At 47.9% G+C, this 16,929-nt stretch overlaps 1 protein-coding gene across 1 annotated transcript; it reads right to left on the bottom strand.

Moving 5' to 3' along the window:
• Positions 1–10,075: 10,075 nt before the first annotated feature.
• Positions 10,076–12,055, bottom strand: LOC123049833 (PR5-like receptor kinase). Its single transcript, XM_044472700.1, has one exon. The coding sequence runs from the start codon at positions 12,053–12,055 to the stop codon at positions 10,163–10,165; it is 1,893 nt and encodes a 630-aa protein (XP_044328635.1). The 3' UTR covers positions 10,076–10,162.
• Positions 12,056–16,929: the final 4,874 nt, after the last annotated feature.

Below are 16,929 nucleotides of genomic sequence, written 5' to 3'. Positions count from 1 at the left end.
GACGCAAATCCCTAAACTCTCTCCCCCTTTGGCATCGAGACACCAAAAGGGGCAAAGAGCGCTCCTACGGCTCCAGGTGAGAGCATGCTGAGGATCTCGAACATCAGTACTCCGCGTGATCGTCTGCACCGCCGTCCTCGGTCGGAAACTGCTCGGCATCTGAATCGGTCCACGGACAGTGCTGCTGGATCCACTCCTCCTCCTCAGTGATGTGACCCTCAGAGCCGCTGGTGACTGTCGCACCTAACTGACGCATAAGCTCCTTGTGGCGTCCTCTGGCATTCTTCTCAGCCACATGTGTCATGTACTGACCGTGAGACTCCATGCAGAACATCTTCTTCATCTTGAGCTTGAGCTTCTTTGCCCAAGAGGGCTCTGCCTCAGAAGGCACATAGTCATGGTCAACACCAGTATCAGCCTCGCCCTCGGTCTCCATGGCAGCAGCAGAAGAAGGAACCCCAGATTTAGGAACGGAGGTGCCCCAATTGTCCTTCCTCAGACGCTTGATCTCATGAGAAACCAACTCTCCAGTTTCCAGCAATTCCTCGGGATAGGTACTTCTCCAGGCCTTCTCAATGAGCAACATGATAAACGGAGCATAAATCGGGCACTTGCGCTCAGAAACAGCAGACGGAAGTTCAGACCATATAACATGAGAGATGTCCAGGGACTCGCCAGTGTTTGCTTCCTTCTCACACTGGCAGAAGAGAAGCATGTCCACGAGATAGGAGTGAACCATGTCCAGATTCCCGATACGAGGGAAGAGAGTCTCGCGGAAGATACGGTGAAGGATGTCCAGAAAGGCAGACAGCTCATAGGTTTCCTTCTTGGTCTCAAGGTTGATCTTCAGAGTACAGTAGGGCCAGAGGGCTTGCTTGTGAGTGGAGGTAACATTGTGGTGAGGACGGAACCCGACTGGAGTCTCGAGCCCTTGATCTTCCACCTCAAGCAACTCCATGAAGGCCTTCCACTTGACAGCTAGCAACTTCCCATTAGTCATCCAAGTTAGAGTCCTGTCTACATCAGTTCCTAGGTGGACAGTGGCATAGAACTGAGCCACCAAATCTGCATCAAAGTCCTTGTTGAACTGCATGATCTTGAGAATGTTCAACTGAGAGCACATCTGAAGGGCATCACCAAAGTACTCCGGGTCCTTCTCCATAGCATCCATGTTGATGGAATGAACATTGACAAAGAGGTTCTTCTTAGCCTTTATCACGTCAAAGTAGGTGGCATACTCAAACCGGTTCCAGAACGGGCGATTGACAAGGTTGGATTCTTGGGCTCTCATATGGGTTGCGGCGACGCCTGTCCCAGAATTCCTTGGCAGTCATCTCAGTCACCTTCTTGCCAGTTGACTTTGGCCTGTTGGCACTCTTCTTCTTGAGATGAGGATTAGCACTTGAGGAAGCACCCACTAGCGGCGGTGGAGCACTGGAAGAACCACCTGCAGACTCAGATGAGCGGTACCGCTTTGACGTTGAACGCCCGGGGTTGACACGGCGGACTTGCTGCTCAGGATGTTCATCACCTGGAACCAAACACACGGACACACGAAACAACCAGAAGGAACGATCAAAACCAAATAAACACAACAAACATGGATCAACATGCGGTAGGGAATGATGGAACTGGGCATCCGGCGGTAGTACCGCGCCTGCACAGCGGCAGTACCGCTCCAGCGGTAGTACTGCGCCATATGGGCGGTAGTGCCGCTCGCGCGGTAGTACCGCGCAGGAGGGGCGGTAGTACCGCCCGAGACGGGGCACGGAGGATCCCTACTGCCGTGGACAGATCCGGCACTACCGGGGATGCCAAATTCAAAAATAAACCTACCAAACACCAATCCAAAGGGTCTAGTTGCCTTCTCCAACCTACTCAAGCCTAGATTTGGCCAAAAATCTAGAGATGCAACCACTATTGCCCCTAAAACACGAGGTCTGAAAACTAGACAAGAAGAGAAGGGGAGCGGGGGCAATACCGGCATCCATGGCAAGAGGACGAGGTGGGGATCGACTCCACCAAGGGAAAAGGAGAGAAACGGTCCGGAGACGGAGGGCCGCCGGAGCCCTCCCGCGGCGAGATGGCACTGGAGAGACGAAGAGGAACGAGGGGACGAAGCAAATGGGTATGGGGGGAGGAAACCACCCCTGCCCACGACTTAACCCCCTGGTCCCGCCCCTCAGCGGTAGTACCGCGGTGATGGGCGGTAGTACCGCGGCTGAGGGCGGTAGTACCGCTTATGCACCTAAGCGGTAGTACCGCGCAGCAACAGCGGTAGTACCGCCCAGCGCAACTCAAAACTAGACTCAACAAGCACGGCACAAAAGAAAAGAAAAGAAAACGACGGCAAGAAGAGAAAACCAAGAGACACCTAAAGAACACTAGCAAGAGGTCAGAAGACACACCCCTTCAAGAAAGGGGCGGTGGCTGAGGCCACCTATGTTTGAGTCAATTGGTATGGCACCGCGAAGAATTATCCTTGGGCCCATGACCAAAACTCGTCTTTGAAGCACAAGTACCATCAAAAATGGCTAATGTGAAAGAGTGAGATTAGTTTATGCATTATGGGGGGAGGAAGAGTTCATTTAGAGAACAACACTCCCCCTATGTCCATGCCTACACCTAGACAAAAATGCATGATGAATGTGAGGGGTGTGCAAAGGTTCAAACCACATTGCTCGAATCAATGATATTTAGCTCATGCCTTAACTCGCGAAATCTTGCTTCATCCAATGGCTTCGTGAAAATATCTGCAAGGTTATCATGAGTGTTGACATAGTTGAGCTCGATCTCCCCTCACCTAATATGATCCCGGATGAAGTGATACCGAATCTCAATATGCTTCGTCTTGAAGTGTTGCACCGGATTGAGAGAAATCTTGATGGCACTTTCATTGTCACACCAAAGAGGCACTTTGTCACAAATGACACCATAATCCTTTAAAGTTTGCCTCATCCATAAGAGTTGTGCACAACAACTCCCGACCGCCACATACTCCGCTTCGGTGGATGAGAGAGACACACAACTTTGCTTTTTAGAAGACCAACTTACCAAAGAGCAACCAAGAAATTGGCACCCTCCGGAAATGGACTTCCTATCCACTTTGTCTCCCGCCCAATCGGAGTCCGAATACCCTACAAGCTTGAAGTTTGCTCCTCTTGGGTACCATAAGCCAAAGTTTGGGGTATGAGCCAAATATCGAAAGATTCGCTTGACCGCCACAAAGTGGCTTTCCTTAGGTGCGGCTTGAAAACGTGCACAAATTCCCACACTCAACATGATATCCGGTCTAGATGAACAAAGGTAAAGTAATGAACCAATCATGGAGCGATATACCTTTTGATCCACCGCTTTACCATTGGGATCGATGTCAAGTTGGCACTTGGTGGGCATTGGAGTGGACGCCGGCTTGACATCACTTAGCTTGAATCTCTTGAGCATGTCTTGAGTGTATTTGGCTTGGTTGATGAAGGTTCCTTCTCTTCTTTGCTTTACTTCGAAACCGAGAAAGAACTTCAACTCTCCCATGGAAGGCATCTTGAACTTTGAGGTCATGAGTGCGGCAAATTCCTCATTGAAAGCTTTGTTAGGGGAACCAAAGATAATGTCATCAACATATAGTTGGCACACAAACAACTCCCCTTTGACCTTCTTAGTAAAAAGAGTGGGGTCGATTAGCCCAACTTCAAACCCACGATCTTGTAACAACTCGGTAAGGTGGTCATACCACGCACGTGGGGCTTGTTTAAGGCCATAGAGTGCCTTATCGAGTTGATACACATGATCGGGAAAGTAGGGATCCTCGAACCCGGGGTGTTGCTTGACATACACCAACTCATTAATAGGTCCATTAAGAAAAGCACTTTTCACATCCATTTGTTGCAACTTAAAGTTGTGATGAGAAGCATAAGCAATCAACAAACGAATAGATTCAAGGCGAGCAACGGGAGCAAAGGTTTCACCGTAGTCGATACCCTCGACTTGGGAGTAGCCTTGTGCCACCAATCATGCCTTGTTGCGGATGATGGTCCATGAGCATCTTGCTTGTTCTTGAATATCCACTTCGTTCCAATGACATTGTGGTTCCCCGTTGGCCTTGGCACTAATCTCCACACCTTGTTGTACTCGAAGTTGTTGAGTTCTTCATGCATAGCATTGAGCCAATCTGGATCTTCGAGAGCTTCATATACTTGATCATCTTGAGCGCCGTCTTGAGCTTGTTCTTGATCTTGAACTTGCTCGGAGGAGAGAACTTGACCTTGGTCATCACTTGGTGTGTCTCCACCGTCTTGATCATGATTTTGCCCTTGGTCTTGTTCACGAGGTTGAGGGCCTTCACTTTGTTCTTCGGAAGCGTGTGGGCCTTGGGTTGGTGATGGCTCCACTTGAGTGGAGCATTGTCCTTCTCCTTCGGCCACAAGGGGTTCCTCAATGGGTAGGATAAAACCAACACCCATTCTTCTTATGGCTTGAGGAGGAATTTCATCACCTACATCACAAGTGCCACTTTGCTCCACTTGGGAGCCGTTATTCTCATCAAACTCCACGTTACACGTCTCCTCAATAAGTCCCGTGGATTTATTGAGGACACGGTAAGCATGAGAGTTTGTAGCATAACCAACAAATATGCCCTCATATGCTCTAGCCTCAAATTTAGACAATCGAACACCTTTCTTGAGAATGAAACACTTACACCCGAACACCCGAAAGTACTTGAGGTTGGGCTTATTACCAGTGAGTATCTCATATGGAGTCTTGTTCAAGCCCTTGCGGAGGTAGAGCCGATTGGATGCATGACACACGGTGTTGATGGCTTCGGCCCAAAAGTTGTATGGAGACTTGAACTCCGCCATCATGGTCCTTGCGGCATCCATCAACGTCCGGTTCTTCCTCTCCGCAACACCGTTTTGTTGAGGGGTGTAAGGTGCGGAATATTGATGCTTGATCCCCTCATCACTAAGAAACTCATCCAAGGTGTAGTTCTTGAACTCGGTGCCGTTGTCACTTCTTATTGTCAAGATCTTTGCATTGTGTTGACGTTGGGCTTCATTTGCAAAGTCAATGACAGTTTGTTGGGTCTCACTCTTCCTCTTGAAGAAATACACCCAAGTGTATCTTGAATAGCCATCCACAATTACCAAGCAATACTTTCTACCCCAAGACTATCAAAGGATGGAGGCCCAAAGAGATCCAAATGAAGGAGCTCCAAAGGCCTCTTCGAGTAAATGAGAGTCGTGGGAGGGTGAGCCTTCTCATGAAGCTTTCGTTCGATACAAGCACTGCAAGCACGATCTTTAGCAAAACTAACGTTCGTTAGTCCACGGACATGGTCCCCCTTGAGAAGACTTTGCAAAGATCTCATATTGACATGGGCTAAACGGCGATGCCAAAGCCATCCCACGTCAACTTTAGCCATTAGGCATGTCGCGGTCTTAGTGGGTCGCTCCGAAAAGTTAATCACATAGAGACCGTTCTCGACATGCCCAACAAAGGCTACTTTAAGAGTCTTGCTCCACAAGAGGGCCACGGTATCAATATCAAAGAAGGTGGCAAAGCCCATGATAGCAAGTTGACGAACGGAAAGTAGATTGTATGCAAGGGACTCAACAAGCATGACTTTCTCGATCGTGAGATCATGAGAAATGACTACTTTGCCGAGTCCCAATACCTTAGAGGAGGAGGCATCACCCCACTCGACATTGGTGGGCATAGATGGAATCTTGTGCACGTCCACCACCAAGTCCTTGCTTCCGGTCATATGATTTGTAGCTCCACTATCGAGCAACCATGATCCCCCACCGGAAGCAAACACCTACAAGAGATCAATGCTTGTTTTTAGGTACCCGTTTTGTAATGGGTCCTTTGATGTTAGTAACAAGGATCTTAGGAACCCAAATAGACCATTCAATGTACTCTTGAGGAGAACCAACAAATTTGGCATAAACATGCCCATCACTAGCACGGCATAACACATAAGAAGGATTAAAGTCGCCGGCTTTATTGGATGGGGTGGTATTGCCCTTCTTGACACCGTCACCCTTCGCATTGTTCTTCTTCTCCTTGGAAGCACCCTCTCCCTCCTTCACAAAAGTTTGCTTGAGAGGAGGAGGTCGTTTGGTCTTGTCATTCTTCTTCTTGTTCTTGGGCTTGGGTGCGAACCCAATCCCCTCCTTGCCCACAACTTCCTTTTGGTTTCTCAAAAGGTCGCGGAGGTTCTTCTCACCTTGTATGCATGACACAAGGCCTTTCTCAAGTTGCTCCTTCAACTTAGCATTCTCCTCAACAAGATGCACATGCTCACAACAAGGGTTAGTAGCATTTGCATTATCAATTAACACCATATGAGGAAAGGTGGCTTTCTCCTTAGTTAGCTTTACTTGGAGTTGATCATGAGACTCCTTGAGGCTAGCATGAACACCCTTCAAGACTTTGTGAGCCTTGTCGAGAATGTCAAACTCCTCTTTAAGTCTAGCAAGATAACCCCAAGTTTTGCCTTCTCGGAGTTTAGCACACGAGACACAATAAGAGCATGCTCAAGATCTTTCTTTAACTTAGCATGATCATCATTGTATGACTCCTCAAGAGCCAAACGAAGACCACGCTCTTCGTCAAGAGCATTGGAAAGATCCGAAATCTCATCGGCATAGTCACGACTATGCCCCTCCATCTTAGAGATGGTATCTTCGTGACCCTAGATCATGTCATTGGCTTCACCAAGTTGTTCCAAGAGAGCAACGAAGTGCTTCTTGGATTTACCCTTGAGTTTACCCATAAAGGTCTCAAACTCATTTTCCTCCACATTTGTCCCCTCATGTTCATCAATGCTATCTGTCGAAGAAGGATGAGTAATGATGGTAGTTTTGATGTTGGGGGTTACCTTGTTGGTGGCTTTAGCCATGAGGCACTTGGCGGTGATGTTCTCATTGGGTGAGTCGAAGAGAGACATCTGTGGAGTCTTCGCAATGGCAACGGAGGCCATGGCAACCGACTCACCATCTTTATCATCGTCATCATCCTCATTGTACTCTTCTTGTACCACCAATGCCTTGGGATGAGTCTTCTTGGTGAAGTTGCTCTTGTTGGGGAACGACTTGGCCTTGTCCTTTCTAATGAGCTTGCCACCATTGTCCTCCCTCTTCTTGTAAGGGCACTCCGCAACAAAGTGGCTCACATTGCCACAATTGAAGCAAGTCCTCACTCGTTGCTTGCCCTTTGCGCCACTTGAATTGTTCTTGTTGAAGTTTGGCCTTGTGTTCTTCTTGCTCCAAAATTGCCTTGAAGCAAGAGCCATGTGTTCATGATAGGCATACTTCGTATCTTCGAGGTTGCCCTCCTCTTCTTCCTCTTCATCCTCTTCCTCCATACTAACCTTGGCCTTTAGAGCAAGGTTGGGCTTCTTTACTCTTTGAGAGCGAAGAACCGCATTGTCGGCGGTCTTGTCCAAGATGCTCATAGCAACAAACTCATCCAACACTTCACTTGATGACAAGGTGTGGAAGTCCGGCCTTTGACGAATTACGGAGGACATGGCTTTGTGGTAGGGCATCATTGCCTTGAGGAATTTGCGCTTGATCCAATTGTCATCCGTGTCCTTACTTCCATGATCTCGGAGAGAGACCGCGAGTTTGGTTACTCTCCGAAAAAGCTCACGAGGTTCTTCATCTTCTTTCATTGCAAACTCGTCGGCTTCATCTTGCACCACTTCATAGTTGGAGCGTTGAATGCTTGCGCTTCCCCGATAGAGGGAAACAACTTGGAGCCAAGCATCTTTGGCCACGGTGTAAGGCCGGAGATGAGGAAGATCTTCGGGTGGGATTGCTTCTTGGATGATGAAGAGAGCATTCTCATTGAATTGATGATCCACAACTTCTCTAGGAGTGAAGTTACTTCGGTCATGCGGATAAAAACCTTCTTCAATGATTCTCCAAAGGTTAGTGTTCACATGATTTAAACGACGCTTAAAACGATAGACCCAAGAATCAAAATCTACATTCTTCTAAATCTTAGGGGCCGGGCCGGCATGATTCAAATGAGTGGAAGGGAGCGGTCCACCATAGACAGGTGGAGGTTCCACATGGGCAAAGATGCCGGTCCCATTTTTACCACTAGAAGAAGGAGCTTTCTCGCTAGTAGCTTCCCCCTTGTCGGAGGTAGCATCCGTCACCTTGTTAGCGGGATCACCCACTTTCAACGGTGCGGTGGAAAGTTTAAGCCCTTCTAAGAATTTATTAAACATGCTTTCAACCTCGGTCGTCATGGAGGTTTTCAATGTGTCCAACGCCACATTGAATTCCTCACGAGAGACCGCGGTTCCCCCATCTCCCGTAGACGCGACCGGATTCACACCGGAGTGCTCCTCCACACCGTCTACGACGTCAACCATACTCTTTGGACGGTAAAGTCCTTAATAAAGAGACGAGGCTCTGATACCAATTGAAAGGATCGATATAGTTGACTAGAGGGGGGTGAATAGGCAACTAACAATTTTTAGCTTTTCTTTACCAATTTAAACTTTGCATCAAAGTAGGTTGTCTAGATATGCAACTAGGTGAGCAACCTATATGATGCAACAACAACAAGCGCACAAGCAAGAAAGGGATACAACACAATATAAGCGTGCACAAGTAAAGGTAAGAGATAACCAAGAGTGGAGCCGGTGGAGACAAGGATGTGTTACCGAAGTTCCTTCCTTTGAGGGGAAGTACGTCTCCGTTAGAGCGGTGTGGAGGCACAATGCTCCCCAAGAAGCCACTAGGGCCACCGTATTCTCCTCACGCCCTCACACAATGCGAGATGCCGTGATTCCACTATTGGTGCCCTTGAAGGCGGCGACCGAACCTTTACAAATAAGGTTGGGGCAATCTCCACAACTTAATTGGAGGCTCCCAACAACACCACAAAGCTTCACCACAATGGACTATGGCTCCGCGGTGACTTCAACCGTCTAGGGTGCTCAAACACCCAAGAATAACAAGATCCGCTAGGGATAAGTGAGGGAAATCAAATATCTCTTGGTGGAAGTGTAGATCGGGGCCTTCTCAACCAATCCCGAGCAAATCAACAAGTTTGATTGGCTAGGGAGAGAGATCGGGCGAAAATGGAGCTTGGAGCAACAATGGAGCTTTTGGGGGAAGAGGTAGGTCAACTTTGAGGAAGAAGACCCCCTTTTATAGTGGGGGAAGCAATCCAACCGTTACCCCCCACTTCAGCCCCGCAGAGAGCGGTACTGCCGCTGGGCACAGAGCGGTACTACCGCGGTGGTCAGGGCGGTACTACCGCACACGAGCGGTACTACCGCCCCCACTGCCGCGGCTAGTACCGTAAAACCCGACACGGAAAAAGACCCCTCGAATCGAGGCGGTACTAGCACGAAGCCGCAGCGGTACTACGACTGGGGGCTACAGCGGTACTACTGCTGTGGAGCGGTACTGCCGCTTGTAGCACCCAAGCGGTACTACTGCTCCGGCCCGCGGTACTACTGCTGGGACCAGAGAGGGCACACTAAGAGAGGGGAACGAGCTCATCAACGAAGCGGAAAGGCTCAGAGGGTGTGCAAAGGAAGTGTACGTGATGATTCCACCCTAGCCTTTCCAAAGCGGACCTCCTCTTGATAGTACGGTGATCCCTACGATACTAGTACACCAAACTAATTCGAAAGTACTACACCGTCTTCGCTTCAAACTCCGAGGGGAGGGAATCGTCTCGTGCCAAAGGATGAATCTCTGAAAAACTCAATGCACACGATTAGTCCACAAAAGCATTGTCATCAATCACCAAAACATCTAAAGGATACAAATGCCCTTACACTTGGGGACTCCCACTACTACAGGCGTAGATAGCACTGACCGGCCAAATCATATCATCATTGACGCATGATTGGCTCATCTGTTTTGGGCTAGTCATGACTTGTTTATCATTGACGGGCCACTTGGCCGGTTAGTGGTGAGAAGCTACCACTAACCATCGGCCTGTCACTACCACCATGTTTGGTCTTAGCTAGGTTGTTGTTTCTAAATCAAAGAAGTGGCGAGAAGCCAAATGAACGCTATCAGTACAGAGGCTTGGTTTTTTCTAAATCAAAGAAGTTAAACATTATACATTGAGACAAAAAGTCTCTTGCTTGCAGTCTAATTGCATATCTTCTTAGGATTCTCTCAGTTTACCTTGGGCCTGATAGATCTGAGGCTTGAGGCGAATCTGAGTAGCTCAGATTTCCAGCCATACCAAACTTTGTTGGACTTATTGCAACAATGTTATTACTTATGTTGGTGTTTGCTTTCATGTCACCGCCTTCCAATAATTTTACAACATGAGACATATTAGGCCTTTTTCTGCACTCAATCTGTAAACACCACATCGCGAGCTTCATCATCTCAATTACATCTTGCCTGTGTGCTTGCATGTCGGTACTGCTCTTGTCAATCAAATCTACCAACCGACCACTCTTCACTTTTTCTTCCACTAGTGTAATAAGATGGATGTTCTCTTCAGATTGAGAGATGTCAAGGTTCTTTCTTGCACAAATGATTTCCATGACCACAACACCAAAGCTATAGACATCAGCCTTTTCTGTGATTTGTGATGTCAACCATTCAGGAGCTAAATATCCGAGTGTGCCTCTCATTCGAGTAATCACTTGGCTAATATCTCTATCAATGAGCTTGCATAGTCCAAAATCAGAAAGTTTTGCATTGTAGTTATCATCTAAGAGGATGTTTTGTGGTTTGACATCCAAATGAGCAATTCTTTTTGTGCACTCTTCATGAAGATAAGAGAGACCCTTAGCTATGTGAGTAATAATCTTGCATCGCGTGCTCCAATCCAGAGGAGGAGCATTATTGTCATGGCGACTATAAATCCACCTATCCAAGGATCTCTTGGGCATATACTCGTATACCAAGAGCCTATGAGATTTCTCTGCACAGAAACCGATCAATCTCACCAGGTTGATGTGGTGGATGCTGCTGATTGTTTGAATCTCTGCTAAAAATTGCATCTTCCCCTGGCCAGCTCGATCCAAACGTTTCACTGCGATTCTTTCTTCACCAAATTGCCCCTTGAAAACAGACCCAAATCCTCCTTCCCCAAGCTTGTCTGCGAATTGCCAAGTTGCTACCTCTAGTTGTTGAAATGTGAATCTCACTAGTGCTCCTTGTAGCTCGCCAAACTCTTCCTCTTCCTCCATCTCCTGGTGCCGTTGTGCCCTTTGGTTACATTTACATGTGAAGAAAATGATTGTAACCAATACCGCGAGCAAAACGAAACCACCCACAGGAGCTATAATAATCACAACATGGCTTCTTAGGATGGAGGATTTCAGTCTCTTGCTTGATGGCCTACTAGGTGCAGGCAGAGAGCTCGCGGGTGCCGGTTCAATTGTTAGATTGAACGGGGGACAGAAGATGACCTGGTAGTTGGTTCCCGTCGGGCAAGTGAAGTCGTTGTAGTCGGTATAGGCATCCGGGCACATCTGCTTGAAGAAGACGGTGTAGGTGGTGGGTTCGCAGTTGCTCGTCCCATTCCCGATGCACGCGTTGTTGCAGCCTCCCGGAGCCTGCAGCTCAGTTGGGCACCGCGACGTTATGTTGGCTTCGCAGCGCGGCCCCTTGCTACACCCTGGCCCTCCCTTTGTTGGCACCGGCAGAAAATCCATGGGCACGTTGAAGCCGTTGACGAGGGAGATATCGAAGAAATCGTCCGTCTGGCCTCGGCCAGTCGTGAACTCGGCTAGCGTGACCGGCGGTTGGCCATAGTCCGTGCAGGCGAGCGTGCCGCCGCAGTCACCCGTCTGGCATGAACCGTCGCCTCTGCCGTCGAATGAGCAGCCCGTGCGCGCCCACAGGCGTCCTCTGGAGGTGAGGCCGGATACGTTGAGGGTCCATGACTTCCCCGGGTCGAGCTGCACGCCACCGCCGATGGGCACGGCGGCCGGCCACACGGTGTAGGAGCATCGGTTGGTGATGTTTAGCATGGTGGCCTTGCTGTTGGCGACGAGGAGCAGGAAGAAGAAAGGCAGTGAGCGGAGGGCCGAAGAGTCGCGCACCGCTGCCATCTGTGGAACCGTTGCTCCTGTGGCTGACATAAACTGGAGCTTTTGTTATGTAGAAGAACCTGGGGACAGGCAGCTTCGTGGAAGGTGCTCAGGCGTGGACGCATGGTTGACTGGCCGAATCATTCGGTCAAGGACGCCTGTAAAAGCAGTTCGGCTTTGCTCCTGGGATGTAAACCATACTTATTGTACTAAAGAAATATAAGAGCGTTTAGTGATCTAAAAGCTCTTATATTTATTTACGGACGGAGTACTTTCGAAATGTCAGAAAAAAATGCAAAGAAAACAATATATTTACCACAGCTAGCAAAATGCCCTATCCCTCAGCAAGTTTCCATTGGGAAATACTCCCTCTGTCCCCTAATATAAGAGCGTTTTTTACACTAGTGTAGTGTCAAAAACGTTCTTATATTATGGGATGGAGGGAGTAACATTTTCGCACCGTGTGGGTGAAATAATGTTTACTGTTTTTTGGCAGTATGAACATGTTCTGTTTTGCGCAACCGGAGGCATACTGCTTTTCTATGACAACAACTGTATTAACGGCTTGAGTATGCAATTATTTAAGAATTTGTTTCCACCAGAAAACAGTGTTTCCCACCTCAGAGCACGTGCTCTAGTCCTATCTTCTCCACTAGAAAAAAGTTGTAACTGAAAGAAACCAATATTTATCCTCATTTCTCCGGAGTCTGGAGACAGGTACATACAGGTCATGATCAAGAGCCGACATCAACAAGTTGCATGCTAAAAAGAAAGAACAAGTTGCGCAGGTGCGTGGAATTGACTGGAATATCGATCATATGATGTCCCTCAACAAAGCTCTACCTTCAGGGGTCACGCCCAAAACCTGCTGGTGCTGGCAGCTTGTCTCATTTTCCATGAGACTGGTTTGAGAGAAACTTTAAAGCAGACCAAATGCTGAACCATGGAGTGAAATGGATCTTCTAACCATGTGATCAACCATGATGCCGGATGAAATTCACGATCTCTCGCGGAGAACACAAAAGATTTCCAAAGTATGCCAATACCACTGAATAAGTTGTTTCGCGGGTCAGGTGGTCGAAATAAGTTCGACTGGATTCATCAGAATTCATTATCTACGGTCAGGACTAAAGATTAAATAGGCATTTCAACAGTCTGACCAAGAGCACAAAATATACCAAGATTACATGATCCAGTGTAACCGACGAAGTTCAACTGGATTCACCATAATTCATTTGCTACAGCGAAAATAGATGAAAGGAAATTGTTCAATGCAGTTCATTACCGCTGAGGACCAAAATCAAATACATACTGCAAATTTCTAATTAGGACTTTCAGTACACTAACTAGTATTAGAGTTTTGGACAATTATATTCCTTACATATTATGGCCAAGAAAGCCAGATCACGGTTTTACCAAGCCACATGGAACAAAGTCATGTCTAGGGCAATAGCTAGAAACAACAATAGCAACCATATTGTTTTTGCAATTATAATATGCTTACTCTCTAAGCAGCAGGCACGGCTCCGAACAAAGAATCAAGCTAGCTGGAATGTAAGCACTAGCAGATTGAACAGCGTTATTTAAGTTGATTCACAAATCAACAGGCAAATAATGCAGCCTAGGAAAGAGCCTATTTTTGAAGGAAGCACAAATGTGGTCTGTGGATAACACTACTGCCCATCTGCACTACTGATGACTCCAGGAACAGTAGAACGTAGGGTAGAAAAAGGCTTTTCTTGTTTTTCTCACACAGCAAGAAAACTTCTCAGGAAAGCTGGTGTTTTGTTTCGTCGTTGATGGAATTATTCAGTTGGGTAGCAGAAGTTAAAATGCAGCAGACTGAATTCCTTAGCTACAGCTAAAGTACATAAAAAATTCTTGATGCTCAATGGCAATGCATCACCGAAACCCCGAGGACTACAAAGTTTACAGACTACACTCACCAATATTAGGAGTTAAGAAAGATAATCCTTAAATATTATGGCCAAGAAAACCAGATTCCGGCATAATTCAACCACATGAAACTACATCGTATCCAGGATAATAGCTACAGAGACAAGAACAGTAACAATGTTCTCTGAAAATTGCAATATGCTTAATCCTTAAGATTACCAGGGATTGTTCCGAACAGACAATCAAGCTAGCAGAAGCATGAGCATCAGCAAATTGGATGACATAATTTGGGTGGATTCAGAAATCAACAGACAAACTGTTCAGCCTGCAGAAGAGCGAATTCTTGTTGGAAAGACAAGCTTGGATTTGTAGATAACACTACTGCCCATCTGCACCTGCTAGCGAGTCTGACAAAAGTGGAACATAGGGTACAAATAGTGTTGCCTTGTTTTTCCCAAGATTAAGGATTCTACGGAATTTCCGATGTTGCATATCGTATGATGCCAATGTATCATCAACACATGAATCCAAGAAAATCATGTCACAGTCTGGATGAATAGCAGCCACCTTGTACTCCACCCTAGTTACGCTCTGCAACTCAACATTGCTGCGCTATGCTTCAGGATCCATTGTTTACTATCATAATCCTCCATGCACCAGAGTGATGCTATCAGTGTGGTACTCTCCTTACTTTCCTTCTTCTGGTTCTTGTCGACAGTAGCTAGGGGCGTGGTAGCATAGTGCAAGCACCCCTGTGACAATCCAATTCTAAAACTCAAACCACCTGATGGCACAGGGATAGTCTTCCACACCTGCCCCTCCATGTCCACTGCTACCAGCACCACATCCTCGTCTTTCTTCATGGGTTTCAGCACACCAAGCAAGTGCAGCATACCGTGAAAGAAGACACTTGTAAGGCCAGTGCACAGGATAATTTTCTCAACCAACCTGCTTTGTCTACGCTTCCAAGTTCCAGTTTGCGAAGAGTAGATGTTCACTCCCGTGACGCGTTTCTCCAGAACTGTCTCCTCAAACTGAAGAACATGGAAATGGGACGACGCTGCTGGATCAAAAGCCAAACGAGCGAAGATGCGATGGTCGCTTTGCACCTCTGGGATAGGGGGCAGGTCGATCCACCTCTCGGTGGCTGGATTGCACACGATGAAACGGGTTTCAGCTGGCGAATCCATGTCTGTGGAAGGAGAAGGGGCCATGTAGCCAAGGCAGGGCAGGAGGCCATTGCAGGTGTCCAGCTGGGCGATGTACCAGTACTTGTCGGGTGGCAAGAAAGGGAGGGACAGGTCGGCCGGCGGGGCTGCGCCGACGGAGACGTTGGCGAAGTGGAAGCGCTGGAAGCGGGGGTCAACCCTGACGTAGGTGCTGTAGACGAAGCCGGCGAGGGTTTGGGCCAGTTTCTTGCGGTTGGCGGGGTCGGCGATGAGGTCGCGCCAGGATGGGCAGACGCACTTGAAGCGGTGGAGGGATCTGGCGGGGAGGCGGGAGAGGATCTCAAAGATGAGGTCTTCCGTGAGGAGGCTGGCCGCCGCCAGCACTGCCTCCTCCGCCGGAAGGTTGGTCGTGCTCGCCTCTTTCTTCTGCGCAGACCCAGAACCCTTCTCCTCCATGGCGCCGCTTAAAGGAACAATCACTACGTCCTCCGCCGGAATGTTGGCCGTGCTCGCTTCTTTCTTCTGCCCATGACCCAGAGCTCTTCTCCTCCATGGCGCCGCTTCAAAGAACAAATTGATTGGTCGGGAGAAATCAATCTTGGGGAGAAGGACAAATTGATGGGGAAGTAGGCCGCGGTGTCTCCGTGCGTGTGAGGAGAAATACCTTGCCTGGAGGCGGCGGCGTAGGCTGCAGTTGTTCATGGGGACGGCGCTTCTCGGCGGCGTAGGCGGCGATGGGGAATGGAAAATGTTATATTGGGCCGCAATTGGTAGCAGCGAAATACTGGGCCTTATCAGGCCTGCGTTCTACACTATCCCTTCAAGGGCCACGTTGGCCCCTCCACTTCTGTCTATAGCGTAATAAACAGTCTCAAAAGACCCCTAAGAGAACCATCTAAGCGTTGCTAAAAAAAAAAGAGAACCATCTAAGCTAATCTAAAAAAAAGGAAGACTCAAAAAAATAAATAAAAAAAAGGAGTCTAGCATAACAAACTTCAACGGAACGATTTATCCTACTTTTTTTTTCTAAGAAAGGCTACGGGTGCTGCCTTTCATCGATGAAGAAGAACACATTATAAAGGTCAGTCTGATCTCACAAACGCACAACAACACAAATAAAATATAAGTTATACGTAACAAAAATAATAACATTGAAAACTACATTCAAATATGAATTCAACAATATAATATTTGGTAACATGCATTAATATTTTGCAAGCCAGATATGCGGTCAAATTTTGACCCAAAATACAATGAGGATTAATAAACCTAGACGGAGGTAGTAGTCGCTAACTCGACTCCAAATGAAAAGGTCAGGCTTGCCCACCACATGATCAAGAACTCGGATCACATATGGCAAGCACCAACAACACCAACCACTGGTCCTTTAACCAGTAGCCACTATGAAACAGTGCCCTAAGAGGAGCGATGCACTAGCATCGTCATCGCCCGAACCCCTAGAGGATCTGGGGTTTCCCCCGGAGCTACCCCTGGTGAAGAAATGAGCACGCCACCACAACAATGCCTTCAAAAAGGAAGCATATGTCAACGACCTCGTCTACCCAACCCCAACCCAGCACAGTGTCATCGCTTCCCACCCAATCAAGTATCGGCTAGACCGTCACTACCATCCTCTTCCCAGCCTGACGGTCATTAGCCCCACGTGCATGATGAACGTCGTGACCACCTACAAATCTGGATGTTGGGGCTCAAAGCCGCCTCATTGTCGCTCACAACCCAACCGCAGCGTTGCACCACCACTAGTAGAAAACAGGGCTTTGCTTCGGGCCTGACCAGACCATCAGTCCCGGTTCAGTCATGAACCGGGAC

Source organism: Triticum aestivum, chromosome 2D, assembly GCF_018294505.1.
Source record: "Triticum aestivum cultivar Chinese Spring chromosome 2D, IWGSC CS RefSeq v2.1, whole genome shotgun sequence".
Taxonomy (NCBI): domain Eukaryota; kingdom Viridiplantae; phylum Streptophyta; class Magnoliopsida; order Poales; family Poaceae; genus Triticum; species Triticum aestivum.
The sequence above is the reverse complement of the archived record's forward strand: the minus strand, read 5'-3'. Positions and strand labels throughout refer to the sequence as shown.